Source organism: Rhinopithecus bieti, unplaced genomic scaffold (genome assembly GCF_001698545.2).
Source record: "Rhinopithecus bieti isolate Rb0 unplaced genomic scaffold, ASM169854v2 scaffold_30918, whole genome shotgun sequence".
NCBI classification, from domain to species: Eukaryota; Metazoa; Chordata; class Mammalia; order Primates; family Cercopithecidae; genus Rhinopithecus; species Rhinopithecus bieti.
Window position 1 is genome coordinate 733,199 of NW_016813589.1, and position 17,263 is coordinate 750,461.

Below are 17,263 nucleotides of genomic sequence, written 5' to 3' on the forward strand. Positions count from 1 at the left end.
AAAAAAAAAAAAAAAAAAAAAAAAGGAAATAACATTAAAAACAGTATTTACACCTTAATATTTGACAGAGAGACAGTATAGATTATTGCTTAAGAGTAAGAGGTCTAAATCAGATTGTCAAAGTCTGAATTCCAACTCAGTTACTAACTGTGTCCCTAAGGAAGCTGCATCCTTTCTAAGTCTCAATTTCTTCATTGATAAAATGGAGAAAGCAGTACTAACTCCCTAATGACACCCTTTCACTTTCTATTCGAATGAAGAGGAAAGTTAGAAGAGAAACTTTACTAAAGGTCTTTACCAAATAGCTTTAAAATTCAATGAAAAATATTTCCCCTCAATTATTCAATTGGAGTTAGAAAAGAATAAAATGCCATCTACTGTTCAACTTTATGAACTGCAATATGCTTGCTTGTATAACAGTCTAGCCTTTTTTGAAAAATGGTTTCCACCATGAAATTCTGATATTGTCTTTAACATATTGAGGATGTGTGCATTAAAGAAAATCATTTTAAATATGAAGATATTACTTTATTAGCGTCGTAATCTTCCTTTCTCCAGTTATTTGCCAATTTCTCTGTACTTTCTACACCTAGCTCCTTTTAGTTACTGGAAATATCAAGAAAAATTGAAACAAATTTTGAATGTTCATAGGAAGCCTCTGTGGTTAAAATGAAAAGAAAGATAACCAAGAGAGAGATTGCAGATCTCTCTCTTCTTTTCCTATTCCCAACAATGACGGTTTCACAGTAAGTTAGTCAACTACTTACTGGATTTATTCCTACTTTTGTTATTAAGTTTCTTTTAAAAACAAAAACACATATTTGAGGTGAATCTGAGTATTTTAATTACATAAGGAAGGAAGAAAACTAAGATTATACTTAGGGAGAGATTTAATTGTGATTCTCTTTTTCTCCCTGGCCCTAAAGGCCACTTACTTATATGACTGAAATGGAGTGTGTACCTGTGTTTGAAGAAGTGGATATAGTGGGGTGGGGCAGATGGGGAAGGGCTGTCTACAGAATATTATGGTTTTCGGGTTTCAACGACTTCAACACTATCTCCGATGACCAGATTATTCAAAAAGTTAGCAATAAAAAGGGTGCTAAGCAAACTCATTCATTCAGTTCTTCCTATATGTATTCAGGTTTACATATAAATGCACATGTACCCATGAAGTCACATTTTAGGAAGAGAATTTTGAAAAATCTAGCTCTGCATGTGTTAACTGCATATGCAAGATGAATGAGAAACCAGAACATAAACACAGTGAATGAGTGTTTAAATGAGGTCATCTGTGCAGGATCACACTTCAAAATGTGTAATCATGGAAAACAAACACAGCCGAAAAATATGTCAGATTTGAATTTTAGTGTTTTATTTATTTATTTTTTTTTTTTGAGACTGAGTCTTGCTCTATCACCCAGGCTGGAGTGCAATGGCACGATATTGGCTCACTGCAACCTCTGCCTCCAGGGTTCAAGTGATTCTTCCACCTCAGCCTCCCGATTACAGGCACAGGCTACCAAGCCCGGCTAATTTTTTTGTATTTTTGTAGCGACAGGGTTTCACCATGTTGGCCAGGATGGCCTCGATCTCCTGACCTCATGATCCGCATACCTCGGCCTCCCAGGGTGCTGGGATTACAGGCGTGAGCCACTACGCTCGGCCAGTGTCTTATTTCTAAGTCAAAGCTCCCCCACACAAATTTCTCTTAGCCATGTGTTATTCTTCAACCTCTTTGTGTCAATATTTGGTAAATAACTGGTCTCAATGTATTCTCTGCCAAAGTTAGTAGCTCTCGAAAGGTAAAAATTCAAATCTGGTAGAATACTAAAGGTGACCACTTGTCTGTCTCAACACCTCCTTTAGCTACAGACAGCCGTCCAGAGCAATGGCTCCTTCTAATGGCCAGCCAAGGGAACTTTAAGACCTAAAACTTACTCTCCCTCTTCTTGCCTCTTATGTAAGTGGTTAGGAGTTGGGAAGAAGAGGAAGACAAGCAAATCAGAATCATCTCAGGAGCTTTGTAAAACTATACGTGCCTTTATGCCAGATCCACACTACAGCGGGAGAGAAGTTAACAGTGTTTTGTTTTGTTTTTTGAGACAGTCTCGCTCTGTCGCCCAGGCTGGAGTGCAGTGGCATGATCCTGGCTCACTGCAACATCTGCCTCCCTGGCTCAAGCAATTCTATGCCTCAGCCGCCCAAGCAGCTGGGATTATAGGCGCCCACCACCATGCCTGTCTAATTTTTTGTATTTTTAGTAGAGACAGGATTTCATTATCTTGGGAAGGCTGGTCTTGAACTACTGACCTTGTGATCCACCCTCCTCGGCCTCCCAAAGTGTTGGGATTACAGGTGTGAGCCACTGTGCCTGGCTTTTTAAAAATACATACATATGTACATAAATAACTGATCTCTGCTAGCTCTGCACACGTGAGTCTGATAAGCTTGGCTTGCATCTATACTCTGCCCTTACTTGAGAAACATGGTTTGTAGAATACAAGTTTAACAACAGGAGGCTAAGGAGTTAGAGCCACGATGTGCTTCATCTGAAATTCCAGCTAAAAAAAAATTTTTTAGAGATAGGGTCTCGCTCGTTGCCCAGGCTGGAGTGCAGTGGTTGCAGTCATAACTCATAGTAACCTTGAACTCTCGGGCTCAAGCAATCCTCCTGCCTCAGCCTCCTGAGTAGCTGGGAGTACAAGTGCACAGCACCATGCCTAATTTTCTACCTTTTTGAAAGATGAGGTCTCGCTATATTGCCCAGTCTGGTCTCAAACTTCTGGCCTCAAGCAAACCTTTCACCTTAGCCTCTCAAAGTACTGGGATTACAAGTGTGAGCCAACATGCCCGGCCTCTTACCATATTAACAGCTTGATCAATTTCACTTCAGGCAAGTTCTCACACAAATCTTCCATCCCCATTTAACACTATCCTCTTGGCACTTCTCTAATAGTAGCTGACTGATTCTAGGAAAAACTATTCCTATCTCCATTCTAATTCCAAATTAAAAATTAAAACTCGATCAAGATGGAGTTACTACAGAGCAGTGTTAGTGACATATCTGCATTTAGAAAAAAGGAAAGCTGTTTGCTGAATAGAAAATATAAAATTAAACATACATTAACCTCCCATACCTTTGAAAACACCCACTAGTGTTCTTCAAATGTAAAATCTGTCATCAACTCTTTCTCAAATTAAACCTACTTTTCCTACATAATTTTGAAAATATAAAAAAGTTCTTTGTCTTAATTATCACTACTATGACAGCACTTTCAGGTGTTTTCATTACAATTTAATGTTCTAGTCACTTTGTATATTAAATATTTTCAGTGACTTTGCCTAAATACCACACAGATTTTTTTTTCCTCCATAGGAAAATATTTTATGAGTTCAAAATATTAAATTTACAAACAAGTTTTTTTTTTTTTTTGAGACGGATTCTCGCTGTGTTGCCCAGGCTGGAGAGCAGTGGTGTGATCTTGGCCCGCCACAAGCTCTGCCTACAGGGTTCATGCCACTCTCCTGCCTCAGCCTCCCGAGTAGCTGGGACTACAGGCACCCGCCACCGCACCCGGCTAATTGTTTGTATTTTTAGTAGAGATGGGGTTTCACTGTGTTAGCCAGGATGGTCTCGATCTCCTGACCTTGTGATCCGCCCTCCTCGGCCTCCCAAAGTGCTGGGATTACAGGTGTGAGCCACCACATCCGGCTGCCCTTTTCATAAGGTAGGACCTCTATGAACTGTACTAACCATTTCTTCTGATGCAGCAGTAGCTGCAGATCCTGCACCAAGAACAGAAACAGGAACATGAGCAGAAGATGCAGAAGCAGCCCTGGTAGAAGTCATCGAAGCAGCAGAGGGAACGGCAGTCGCGCTGGCTCCTCCGACTGCAGCTGGTGGGGATGGCAGCAGTGGTGATGTAACCGGTAAGGGCATCGGAGGAGCTGAAGGATCCAAATGAGCAGAATGTTCTTTTCCTTGAACACCAGGACCATAGTCTTCCTTTTTATTATTCGTGGAGTCTACCCCTGTAAGTCACAAATTAATTCCATTCAAATTCTTCCAGGTTAGGACTACTATTATCTTCCAAACAAGGAAAACACATACTGGCTAAAGTTTGGTCCTAACAAAAATTTAGATGTTTGTTTATGTATATTAGATACAATGCTCAGTTAATACAGTTTGTCAGCATTAACCACTAAAAACTTCAGACTACTTCCTTCCACATGCGAAAGCGAATGGATCATTCGCTCTTATATAAAAGATGAAAATAAATTATGTACTCAGCTGGGACCTTAAATAAGTAGAGTATATTGCCATCACAACTCTCACAAAAATATGATCACAGTGAGCCCAGAGATCTAGGTTCCTTTGTATTAGTTCATATAAATATCCTGATAAATGGCCGAAATGACCTGGAATCCATCTTTAGAATCACTTTCTGATATCACTATACTCCCTAATTTTCATGTATTGCGTCTATCCCAAGAATTTATTTTTGTCCTTGAGTTGTCAGAAAACAAAATAAATCAATAAAACTAAAATCTTCACTTTTTACATTGTAAAAGAAATGGGTTCTTGCAGATACATTATATAAATCATAAATCAAGAGCATATTTGTGCACCTAACTGATTTGTAGTGACACCCCAATCAGTAACCTTCCCTCAAAACTGAACCTTAATCTTGATCTAAGGAGCCAATAATGTCAAATTCCAGAGGCTAGTACAAAGGGTTTCTTCCAATGTTAGATGTTTTCTCTCCAGTATTACAATTTGGTTAGTTTCTGCTTAAGACTGTATCTGTGTGGTACCAAACAGTGTGGTGAGGGTTTAGAAATTCAGTCAATGAGCTGTTTCAGAACATCTGAACAGAGGGCATTATGTAAGTCCTATGTTTAAATGGTTTCTACGCAGTTCTCTTTCCATACAGAAATTTGGGCCTCTGCATAAGTCCTTTCCTTAGACTACCTGTATAGAAAATTTGTAGAGTATTAGTTACCTTATTTAAGAAGTTTAACAATGATTATAGTGCCTACCTAGATCATTTGAACTCCTCTGATGAAAGGGACTAATTCAATATAAAACACTGCTAATTTGAAAACAAAACACACACTGAGTTTTAACATGTTTTGGTAGAGATTCTGAGTGTCCACCTTTAGATGGTGGCAAACATTACGAGACGTAGAAACATTATGAGATGTAGAAAGAGTGTGAAGGTCAGGGAAGAGAGGCAGGTGACCAACTCTTGCTAATACAGGCTGATTTATGCAGTTCCTGTTTATCAGACAACTCTTAAGTTTAATAATTAATCTCATTTTAGCTGGAATAAATTTTTCAGTTGTCAAGTATTTTTTTTTTTACTGTGCCTAAAATTGCTTTTAAAATTGGCAGATATAATTTTAAGGACTTCTTGTCATGTTCTAACTTATTCATAAAAACCTCTAATTTGGAAGATTTAAGATACTGCACAACATGAGAGGCACTGCAAATTACAGAAAGCAAAGAATACGTACAAATAAAAAACCAAATATTTATTTTGCTCTAACAAGACAGGTGTATTAGGAACTCTGCATTATTAAAAACTGCATTATAAAAAACTTTTTTTTTTTGAGATGGAGTCTTGCTCTGTCACCCAGGCTGGAGTGCAGTGGCATGATCTTGGCTCACTGTAACCCTGCCTCCTGGGTTCATGCCATTCTCCTGCCTCAGCCTCCTGAGTAGCTGGGACTACAGGCACCCACCACCACGTCCGGCTAATTTTTTGTATTTTTAGTAGAGACAGGGTTTCACCGTGTTAGAAAGGATGGTCTCGATCTCCTGACCTTGTGATCCACCCGCCTTGGCCTCCCAAAGTCTGGGATTACAGGTGTCAGCCACCACACCCGGCCTATAAAAAACAATTGTTTTAATAGAAGAGGGCCAGAAGTAATTTTTTTCTTATGATAATTAAAAAAAAAAAAGGTGTCATTAAAATGTCATAAAACCTAAATATCACAAAGCAGATCCACTGAATTACACTGAACTTTTTTGCCTTTGGTAGCTCTACCAATATTATTGCTAATGCATGTTTTACTATTCTTGTCATCTTTCTCATCCATTGTTTTAAAAATAACAGGAGCAAAACAAATCATGCTGTGTAATTAGCAGAAGATATTTTCTCCAAATCCTCTTATGGACATTGGCCTTTAGGAGACACAGCTGTATTTCAATTTAAATTTTAAGATGGTAAATTTATTAAGGTGGGAAACACTCCTAAATCAATTCAAAATCTTTTTAAGTAGGTTACAAGAAACAGGTTTCTTGTAATTTAATGTAAGAAGTTCTAATAGGAATTTGTCACTTTACTTGTGAAACCCATATTTCTCCCAAGTAAACAATTAAATTTCTCAATTTGTGACATACAACTTGCAAATACTTAGAACTGAAACAGACTATTCTATCATTGAAGGTGGTGAGTTTGTTTTCAACATTGATACTCAAATAAAAGGCCATTTATTGGAAAAATCAAGTACTCACCTAGATATTACCAAGATAAACTATTCAGCCTTGAGATTCCATGAGTCTCAGTTTCTAAATTAAATACGGACCACAAACCACAACCACTTCAGACAGAAAGCAATTTGCCTAAACTTACTCCTATCCACAATATGCACGCTTTAAATAATAAATGTTTGTTGATGTTTTAAAATAAGGGCATCACAAGCACAGAGAAGTTATTCATTGGATTGAAATCATGTTAATGATTTACAAAATCTTGAGAGGTTGACTTGAATTAAAACTATAATATTATATCATGACTATCACCTTACACATTAAAGTGCATTTTGTCTTTTAAAGTACTTTCAGATGTTTTACTGCATCCCACAAGAAGCCCCTAGAAAGCAGGTAAGGAAGGTTTATGTTATCTCCTTTGCTCAGAGAAGAAATCTAAGGCCCAATGAGGAAAATAGGCCCCTGAGTAAATTGGTGGCAAAGGAGTCCAGTTATGGGCTTTTCTACGCCATGCTGACAAATCTACTACACAAACCACTCCTATGTCAAACAATATGCGGATTAAAAAAAAAACAAAATTACTTCCCTAGATAGGCCTATATTTACATTTCCTGCAATGAGCTTAGTTGAGGCCTTTCTTAAACTGGAAGATTAGGAATTTTTAAAATGAGAAACCATGACTAGATAACTACTTACCAAAATAGTCCAAGACACTTGGCTACTTAAGAAAAGACAAAATTATAAATTTTGTACTTAAAAGGGCATTAAAATTCTTAGTTAAAAGATTTAAAATGTTATACATTAAAATATTAAACATTTAGCTTAAATACTTAGGAGTGACAGTTTACTTGATCAGATCTAAGATACTATAAGTAAACATGACTGAGCTCATTTTCATGGCAGATTTAAGGCTGGATATGACACCACTGAATTAAGAATAGCTGCACCTCGATGAAACATACCTACTGCAGATTATTAATACCGTAGACCATATCACAGTCACCAAAATCTCAAATCCTTTTTTGAAAGAACGCAGAGAATCTTCAATGAAATACTAACCTGTATCATTTCTGTTTTGAAATATAGTCATGGCTTCAAGATTTAATGCACATACACCCCTCATGAAAGCTTTTTTCATGGAATCTTCAAAGTGCTCTTTTTCATGTTGCATTCTTTGAATTTCAGCTTTTGCATTTTCCAAAGCTCCAGATAACTAAAATAAGAATGTTTAAAAAACAAAACAATTTCAGATACTAGGAAGAACATTGTCAAAAAAATAGATATACACTCTGAAATTATTCTCATGTGAAATATTAAAAAGTTTGCCACTTACCTCTTCTGCTATGTGCAATTTATTTTAAAAGGTACATATTACCTCTATTATCTCCATCAACAAATTGCTTTCATTCCTAACCTTAAAATCAAGGCTCAAACAAGGGGAATTTTATCCAGTCCCATTAAAGATTGCTGATGTATTTTCATTTTACAAAAAGATATGCCATTTTTTACTGCAAAACTTATGTAGGATGTTAAACAAAATACATTAAGAGCCACAGATAGCCCTTTCAGGAAAAAAAACAAAAAACAAACAAACAAAAAAACACACAAAAAACTACATGCCTGCAATATTAACAGAATTTTTATAAAATAAATGTTACCTTCAGTATTTGAAGTGCAGAGTGACCCTACATACAGCACACTTTCCCATAGGTCAAACCTCAAGGGACTGCATTTTTTGCAGGTCATATTGAATTGCAGGAAAGTATCTGTATTATGGATTTATTTTTAATCTTAAGAATTTAATGCTGTAATGATGAGCCATTTTTTCATTTTAATATTTAACTTCAAGAGGCCTATTGCATTCTTTAGAATGGTTTTTATTTCATTTGAATTCCAAATGTTTTCCCATGAAAACAGTGTTAATTTTATTATTAAAAGTCAATGGGAAAAAATAATTTCAATTTCTTGTTATTCTTCTTTGAGACGGATTTTTGCTCTCAATGCCCAGGCTGGAGTACAATGGCATGACCTCGGCTCACTGCAACTTCTGCCTCCCAGGTTCAAGCGATTCCCCTTCCTCAGCCTCTGGAGTAGCTGGGATTATAGGCATGCATCACTACACCCAGCTAATTTTTCTTTTTTTTTTTAGTAGAGATGGGGTTTCACCATGTTGACCAGGCTGGTCTCAAACTCCTGACTCTGGTGATCCGCCCGCCTCAGCCTCCCAAAGTGCCGGGGCTACAGGCATGAGCCACCGTGCCCAACCAATAATTTCAATTTCTATACAACTACTTACATCAACCATGTAAGAATATACAAAAAACATTAAATTAACACAAGAATAAACATTTTCATTTTTTTGTCTTCATTCTTGATTAAAGATCAAAAGAAGAAGTCTATTAATTAATAGTCTACCTACCTTTTTACTGTATTAGAAGAAAGTGAAAAGCAGGAAAAAAGATGCTTACCATAGCAACTTTGGCTTCATAATCATTGGAGATCTGGACACAAACTTCTTCAGCTCTTGCTTGACAAGCTCTTTCCACCACATCTTTCCACTGCTTTTGGACTATGGAACGCCAGCCTTTCCAGACTTTCTTCAGTAAAGTTCGCTGGTAGTACTGGTCAGCTAGTTTACCTTCATAAACCTAAATAAAAGTAAAATATAACTTCAAAAACAGTGGGCTGATAAATATATTGGTAGTATTAATAAACATAACATGGTGGTAAGTGTACATACATTATTTAATCCTGTGTAATCATACTATTCTCATCTTGCACATAGGAGAACAGGTTTAGAGAGGTTAAGTAACCTATGGAGGTCACACAAAGAGGATGAGTAAAGCCAGACTTGCCTGACTCCAGAGACTGGGTTCTATCCATTACATCATTGCTTTGCGCAACTAATCAAGTTAAAGAAAAAGAATACAATCAAATGAAAGAAAATGAGCAAATTACCACTTGCCATCCTACTTATGAATTTAGCAGGACCAGGAGAATAACAGAGTGGCTAGAAGGAAGGAAAAGGTGGTGGCTCTGGCTTCAGATGACACTGCTTTCTCTTCAGTTTGATGGCCACCACAAGCAAGATTAATGTATAAACCCTGCCATCATATATGGTGCTAATCCAAATAAGAACATATGCTATTTTTCTTTCATCAATGAATTTAAATTCTTTTGAAGAAGTAGTTCCAATTCTCAATTTCTTAAGTTTGAAAACTATCCAAAAGTAACAGTAGCTTCAACTATTCTGGCTAACATTTAAAATAAGTATGCATTCTCATTATTTTACTTGATAAGTTTCAAAATAGAGTATAAATATTCATTTTAACCAGCTTACTTAATGTAGATTTAATCTATTGGGGGGGAAAAAAAAAAAGAAAAAAACCAGAAAGTATATACTTAAAGGAGAAATCTTATTCCAGGATAAAGTAGGTTGAGCATCCCTAATCCAAAAATCAAACTTTCTGAGTGCCAGCAGGACACAACAAGTGAAAATTCCACATGGAAGTACTTAACACAAACTTTGTTTCATGCATAAAATTATTAAAAATATTGTATACAATTACCTTAAACTATATGTAGAAGGTGAAAAAATATGAAACATAAATGAATTTTGTGTATAAGGTGTGATATGAAACATAACCTAAAATCCAAAATTCTCCTGGCGTCAAAGATTTTGGATAAAGGATACTCAACCTATACTAGCTTTTTCCTAAAACACTAATCTCTTGGAAACTAAATACACAGAGATTACTCCATAGCTCACATGAATATACACGGAAAACATATATATATATATTATATATTCATTTTCTATACTCATGTGTCTCTAAACTCTATCTTCTTGGGGGATATACTCTCATACTTTTCCACTTCTGATACAACAATTTATTATTCTCTTTCAGTTCACTATTTACTGATATACCAACTCAGCTCTTACTTAAAAGATGTTCAAGTTAAAACAATACATTACAAGCTAAGGATTAACTTTAAAAAAGCTATACAGGTATGGCTTTCTCTGACTCTCACTCTAACGCAAGTCTATATAACAAACATTTATATTGTGATTTAACGTATAAATATAGTAAAGCCTCTTTATGAATAAGTTGTATTCAGGCATTTTAAAAGTAGAAACAATATAGGAAGCATTTGATATATTAAAGGTAATTTTTTTCTCCAAAAACCTCATCTGAGGAGTTCTATTACTAGGGCATTTACAATTTAGGAACAATCCTTATTAACCCACTATGAAGCAGGAAATGATGTATCTATTGTAATATATATTATACGTCTATAAGACCTAAAATGTATTTTTTCCAAACTACATCAAAATCAAATTCCTTTGAAATAAGAGGAATGTTAAATCACAAATTCATTTTGACTTATTAGAAAACAACTATAATAAGTGATCCTGAGTGCTTCTGAATTCAGAAGTCTAACATCCATCAGCTGTCTTCTGCTTTGACACTTACGTCCTGTCTGGCTCTGACATGGCCTATTCGCCAGTGGAAGAATGTTCTCATCAACTCTGTCTTTTCCTTTTGCTTGCCTATGGCATGCGACAAGCTAGAAATCACCTGTGAAAACAGCAATTAACCCAATTATTGTGATATTACAATAACAGCAGTTGGTAAAGTGATTTTCTCATACATCAAAAAATGCTAGAGAGGATAGGTATGGATCACTACTATATTCATTCAGTTAACCTTATTATTATCTTTAAAAAGACAATAAAACTTTCTCACATGAATATACTAGATATCAACTAATGAACAGGAACAAAAGAAAGAAATCTTCATTATGTGTATAGAGTAACCATCAATAAAGAGTTTATGTATATGCAAATTAGCCACTGACATTCAATTCAGGTAAACAATTATACATTTGAAAGTTCTTCTATATACACCATGTCTTCATTTGCTAGATTTGAGGGCAGGGGCCAGAATATTTAGATATTTAAATATCTTTCTGGTCCCTACTACTACCTTGGATATAGAAGTTCCTCAAAAACTGTCCAGTGATTTTCTGGATTAAACAAACCTATAAAAGCAAATAACAGTTATATTATTTGCTTATTAGTTATATGTTATATATATAACTATTAATAACATGTTATACATGTAACTATTAATAACATGTTATATATAACATGTTATATATGTTATTAATATGTTATATGTAGATGTACTTCTTCAGTGATATTACTCTTGTTCTTAAAAAAAAATTCACAAGGCTTTAAAATCCTAAAATAATATTCTCTCTTATAAAAGAACTGAATAACTGAAATAAATTTCTAAAAACAGTCACATTAGAAAGAGATTTTGTAAATTGGGCACATTTACCAAGAGATATTTATACCTGTTCTTTAAATAATTTCCAAAGAGGAAAAGGGCATACATTCTAAGATACTGGAAATATTCTATGTGTTAAGATGAATGGTAGAACCCGTCTATCCACTTTACTCATTCTCATAAACTGAACATATGATATCTATATTCTTTGTGATACTTCAAAATAAAAAAAATTAAACTTAAAATATTTCAAAACCATAGAACAGAATTTTGAGTATAACCAAGAAAATGACTGACATTAAAATCCATTGTTTCAAAAAAAACAAACTCTACAAAACGTTCAATTTTATACAAAATCAAGATATGTTTAAAAAAATTATAGTCTTTAATTCATGAAAACACTTAAGTGCTGCTTCTGCAGGCAAGCAGCTGAGGTGTCTGCCCAAGTCCTCCTCTTCTGAACACCACCACTCTCCTATCCATAAGTGGATGCCCATCCGGACATCCATTTATAGCAGGGCACAGATTTGTTGCCCATCTGCTTTGTTCCAGGTACTGTGTCAGGAGGCAAAAAATTAGCACAGACTTGAATTACCCTCACATTCTTAAGAAGCTAAAGGAAAGTGAAATAAAAGATGTTTTCTGTGTTTACCAATAAAATGAAGAAAGACTTCATTAATGAAAACACACCCATCACTGATAGAATTTGAGATGCTTAAACCCAGGCCTGGTGGTATGCACCTGCAGTCCCTGGCAGGGGCTGAGGCAGGAGGATCACTTGAGCCCAGGAGTTTGAGGTTGCAGTGAGCTACCATTATGCCTACGAATAGCCACTGTTCTCCAGTCTGGGCAACATAGTAAGACCCCGTTTCAAAAAGAGAGAGAGTAAAAAAGAATTTGAGATGCTTAAAATGACCCCTGAAAGGATGGTTTAAAATGTAGAAAATGCTGATTCCTTCATGTTCTCTTAAGGTTAGCAAGAAAGGATTAGAAAGAAAAAAACTAGTGTACTTACATTTACCACATATTCTTTTAAAAAAAAATTTAAATTGACAAATTATAATAGTTTCATATATTTATGGGCTACAAGGTGCTGTTTTAATATGGTTTACAAAGCAAACTCTCTTAAAACATCAAGAACATCAAGAACACTGAAGTCAATGGTGAGGGTAAAATGACATTACGCTGATATGTTTAACAGGAAGAATAAATCAGATGGCCACGAATTTTTCTGTCAGTTTCTGATAGAAACTATCTTGTATGAAGTAATCATTTCTTAGAATTTATTATTTAGCAAGACATTTACTGAATCTCAATTAAGAAAAATATAAAAAAGAAGACCTCATCTTTCCTCCCAATGGAGATTTCAAAGGTTTTTTGCAGCTCCTTCAAGTCATTGATCTGATTACACAGTTGTTTTAAATGTGCTGCATGTTTTTCTTTCTCTTTTCTCATTTCCACTCGGTGCCAGTCAATAAAATTAAGTCTCCATTTACTTAGCTCAGATATGATGTTTGTCTGAAAAATTAATATAGTGACAATTAAGTAGTTTGTTCATTAATGCCACTTCTTAAAACTACACTGAAATTAAGAAACATTAAAAAAAAACAGAACAAGCAATCAACACAAAAGCCATTAAAACAATTGGAACACACTAATGAAAAACATGTCAGTTCAACAGTTACAGGTCTGTGCAGTTCACAGTCATCATACTAGGGAAGCTAATTTTTTCCTATTTTAAGTAATTTTGTATGAAATCTTGTTGTCATTTCAAAAAAATTTCAGGCCTCATTCACTATGTTCCTTTGTTTATTCAAGGATTAAATGTCCATATGAAGATGGATCAGGAATAAAGGGAAACACAGAACAATGGCATAGGCTAAGCCATATTGACTCAGAAGTTATTTAGAAATGGGTGATAGAGGAAACCATGGATACTTTTTTTCCCAAGCCATTTATCACAGATTATTATCTGTATAATGGACTGCTAAGTTCTGCCACCCTACTGACTGGCATAAATAAAAAGACCAAATAATAATTTGTTATTAAAAAAACTGGACAACATATTAACTAAACACAATTTAAATGGTTGGTGGTACAATACTCCAACTGACTTACACTATTATAAAGTATGAAACCCGTTCCAGGGGGAAAATGGTAAAACTACGCTGAAGAATTATTTCTAGAATTTAAGGTTCCAAATGAGGGAAAAATATAAATGCCACAGAACTCATATGGCCATAATTTCTCTATATATGTGAATATGCAACTTAGTTTCCTCAAATTATATGTTTCAGAAAAACCGTCATTTTCTCCAGTTTTTTAATAATAGCAAAAAAAAAAAAAAAAAAACCCCAAAAAACAAAAGCAAACAAAAAACCCACTTGCCATTTCTGCAATACTTTCTTTTACTTAAAGGTCAGTAGTATCAAAATAAAAATCAACTTTTATAGATGTATCACTTCTACATCATGGTTGCTATAGGAATGGCTATAAAATGAATATCCATTGCTAAAATTGGATCTTTTGTATCACATAAAAGGAGACATTTCCATTAGTCATAACTATGAGATGGTAAAGGCTCAGTATGTCTCAGTTACACACAGGCTGACCATTCAAAGTATCTGCGAAATTCTGTGGAGCATGTAGAACCGTTCCAGCAACCACTTAAAACCTGGCAACTCAAAGTACAGTTGCTGAAGCAGTAGCATCACCTGGGAGCTTCACAGAAATGAGAACACACGGACACAGGGAGGGGAACATCACACATCGGGGCCTGTCAGGGGATGGGGCGCAAGGGGAGGGAGAGCATTAGGACAAATACCTAATGCATGCAGGGCTTAAAACCTAGATGGCTGGTTGATGGGTGCAGCAAACCACCATGGCACATGTATAACTATGTAACAAACCTGCATGTTCAGCACATGTATCCCAGAACTTAAAGTAAAATCAAACAAACAAACAAACAAGAGTCAAAAAAAAAAAAAGTCAAAAAAAAAAAAACAAAAAAGAGTCTACTGCATATGAAGCTGCAGCTTAACAGGCTCCCCCTATGATTCATAAATACATTAAAGATTGAGAAGCAAGACTTAAGACACTGAACCGATCTCAGGAAATAAAAGATTTTTAAAAAGTTTAACTCAAAAAAACAAAACAAAACAGTATAAACGAGAGTAAAACTATTATATTACATATTAAACCATCGTAACTGAACAACTGCTGTACCTTAAGACCTGAACTCCAAACATCAAGTACATTTTCCATCTTCTGAAGATTTTCATCAGAAACAAGAAAATCGCCCACAAGTATTTCATGGGCATCTGTATGACTAGAATTTGTTGCTGGTGAGGAAGAGTCAGCTAAAAGATGTGAACTGAAAAAATCCATGACCGGATGAGAAGGCTTCCTCGGCGATAACACTGGTGATGACTCTAGAATAAAAGAAAAGTTGTAGCTGTCAAGCCAAATTGAAAATAACTCAAGTTGGTAAGGAACCATGTTGGAAGGCTAAAAGATGTCTGCTACCTATGGAGGCTGAGAGAAATGCAGAGAAACTACCTTTCAGGTGTACCTTAATCTATTTTTAATTTCAGTACTGTCACTGATTTAGCACCGACTGGCATGAGATAACCTCCTATACTCCCAATCCCTTCTCCCCCAGCAAATGACCTCTATCCCAAATAAGGATCCTTCATATATTCAGGTCCAGGCTCAGCTGAAACTGTATTATCTGTATTACATCATCTGTATTACATCACCATTAATGAAGTGCTTTCTGTTTCTGTAACAAAAACATTATAAAGATTAGTTCTCATAACACATGCTACCCTAAAAAATAGGTATTATTATCTCCATTTTACTGATGAGGAACTGAGGTTCAGAAAGAGTTAAGTAATTGACCAAGGTCAGTGTGGTTGTATATAGGTCAATATTACTCCATAAATTTAACACTGGGATTGGTTTTAATACCATTAAAGTTTGGCCGGGCGTGGTGGCTCATGCCTGTAATCTCAGCACTTTGGGAGGCCAAGGTGGGCAGATCACGAGGTCTAGAGATTGAGACCATCCTGGCCAATATGGTGAAACCCCATCTCTACTAAAAATACAAAAATTAGCTAGGCGTGGTGGCGCGTGCCTGTAGTCCCAGCTACTCGGGAAGCTGAGGTAGGAGAATGGTGTGAACCCAGGAGGCGGAGGTTGCAGTGAGCTGAGATCATGCCACTGCACTCCAGCCTGGTGACAGAGTGAGACTCTGTTTCCAAAAAAACCCAAACCCCACCCCCACAAAAAAACCCCATTAAAATTAAACAATATAAGTAGAAAGAGACTCATAATTTAGTTTTGCAGATACTCTGTTGAAAGTACCCTGTTAGGCTTCAATATATAGGTGAGAAATATACACATCTCTGTATGTATGTGCATACATATAAAACGCTCATCCCCTATCCATATACAGGGAGGTGGGGGAGAGTCAGGGCCCTAAAGAGAACTGGTATCTATTTCTAAAAGAGCACTGAAAGGCTGAGCGCGGTGGCTCATGCCTGTAATCCCAGCACTTTGGGAGGCCGAGGTGGGCGAATCATGAGGTCAGGAGTTCAAGACCAGCCTGGCCAACATGGTGAAACCCTATCTCTACTAAAAATACAAAAAATTAGCTGGGCGTGGTGGCATGTGCCTATAGTCCTAGCTACTTGGGAGGTTGAGGCAGGTGAATTGCTTGAACCTGGGAGACTGAGGTTGCAGCGAGCTGAGACCACGCCACTGCACTCTAACCTGGGTGACAGAGCGAGACTCTGCCTCAAAAAAAAAAAAGTACTGAGAAAGAAAAGTTAATATTTTCTCACATATTTATGCCAGAATTAGAGACTATCTGTCACCACTTGTCACATACCTCACATTTGCTACGAGCATCCTAATAACAGAGATGGAAGAGCTTTCTTCTTATTGAATGAAAGATGAATCTATGATAGAAAACTTGTTACTTAAAAGTATTTCAAGAATTCCTTTTTAAAATTTGTAAGATTTTAATTTTTTTGCAAACATATTCTGCTTATGTAAAGACTTCTTTGCAAAAGGGAAAATAATTCCTTAAGATGTGTGTTTGGTATAAAAAACAACACAAGGTCTGGGCTAGTCACACTATGAAACGCTACCTGCATGTTCTGAGGATGGTGAAGAAACCCAAAGAACAGGTGGAATGACAATGTACATGAATATTCTCTTTTACTTGATTTTGCCAACTAGATCTGTACTCATAAAGAAAGCAATAGACTCTGCTTTTCAATTTAAAAAATATCTCAACACTCACCTTTTAAGAAATCAAATCGGCCGGGCGCGGTGGCTCAAGCCTGTAATCCCAGCACTTTGGGAGGCTGAGACGGGTGGATCACGAGGTCAGGAGATTGAGACCATCCTGGCTAACACGGTGAAACCCCGTCTCTACTAAAAAATACAAAAAAACTAGCCGGGC

The 17,263-nt window shown here is 36.1% G+C and overlaps 1 protein-coding gene across 6 annotated transcripts in view; it reads right to left on the minus strand.

The window, feature by feature from the left end:
- Nucleotides 1–17,263, minus strand: part of POC5 (POC5 centriolar protein) — a 39,824-nt gene that overhangs the window by 7,265 nt on the left and 15,296 nt on the right. For all 6 annotated transcript variants that reach the window (XM_017848725.1, XM_017848726.1, XM_017848727.1 and 3 more), the window contains 6 exons: nt 15,019–15,224; nt 13,135–13,311; nt 10,975–11,079; nt 8,968–9,147; nt 7,559–7,712; nt 3,758–4,035 (listed from right to left, as the gene is read on the minus strand). In XM_017848725.1, coding sequence (XP_017704214.1) covers nt 3,758–4,035; nt 7,559–7,712; nt 8,968–9,147; nt 10,975–11,079; nt 13,135–13,311; nt 15,019–15,224 — 1,100 coding nt within the window. The remainder of the gene's footprint in view (nt 1–3,757; nt 4,036–7,558; nt 7,713–8,967; nt 9,148–10,974; nt 11,080–13,134; nt 13,312–15,018; nt 15,225–17,263) is intronic.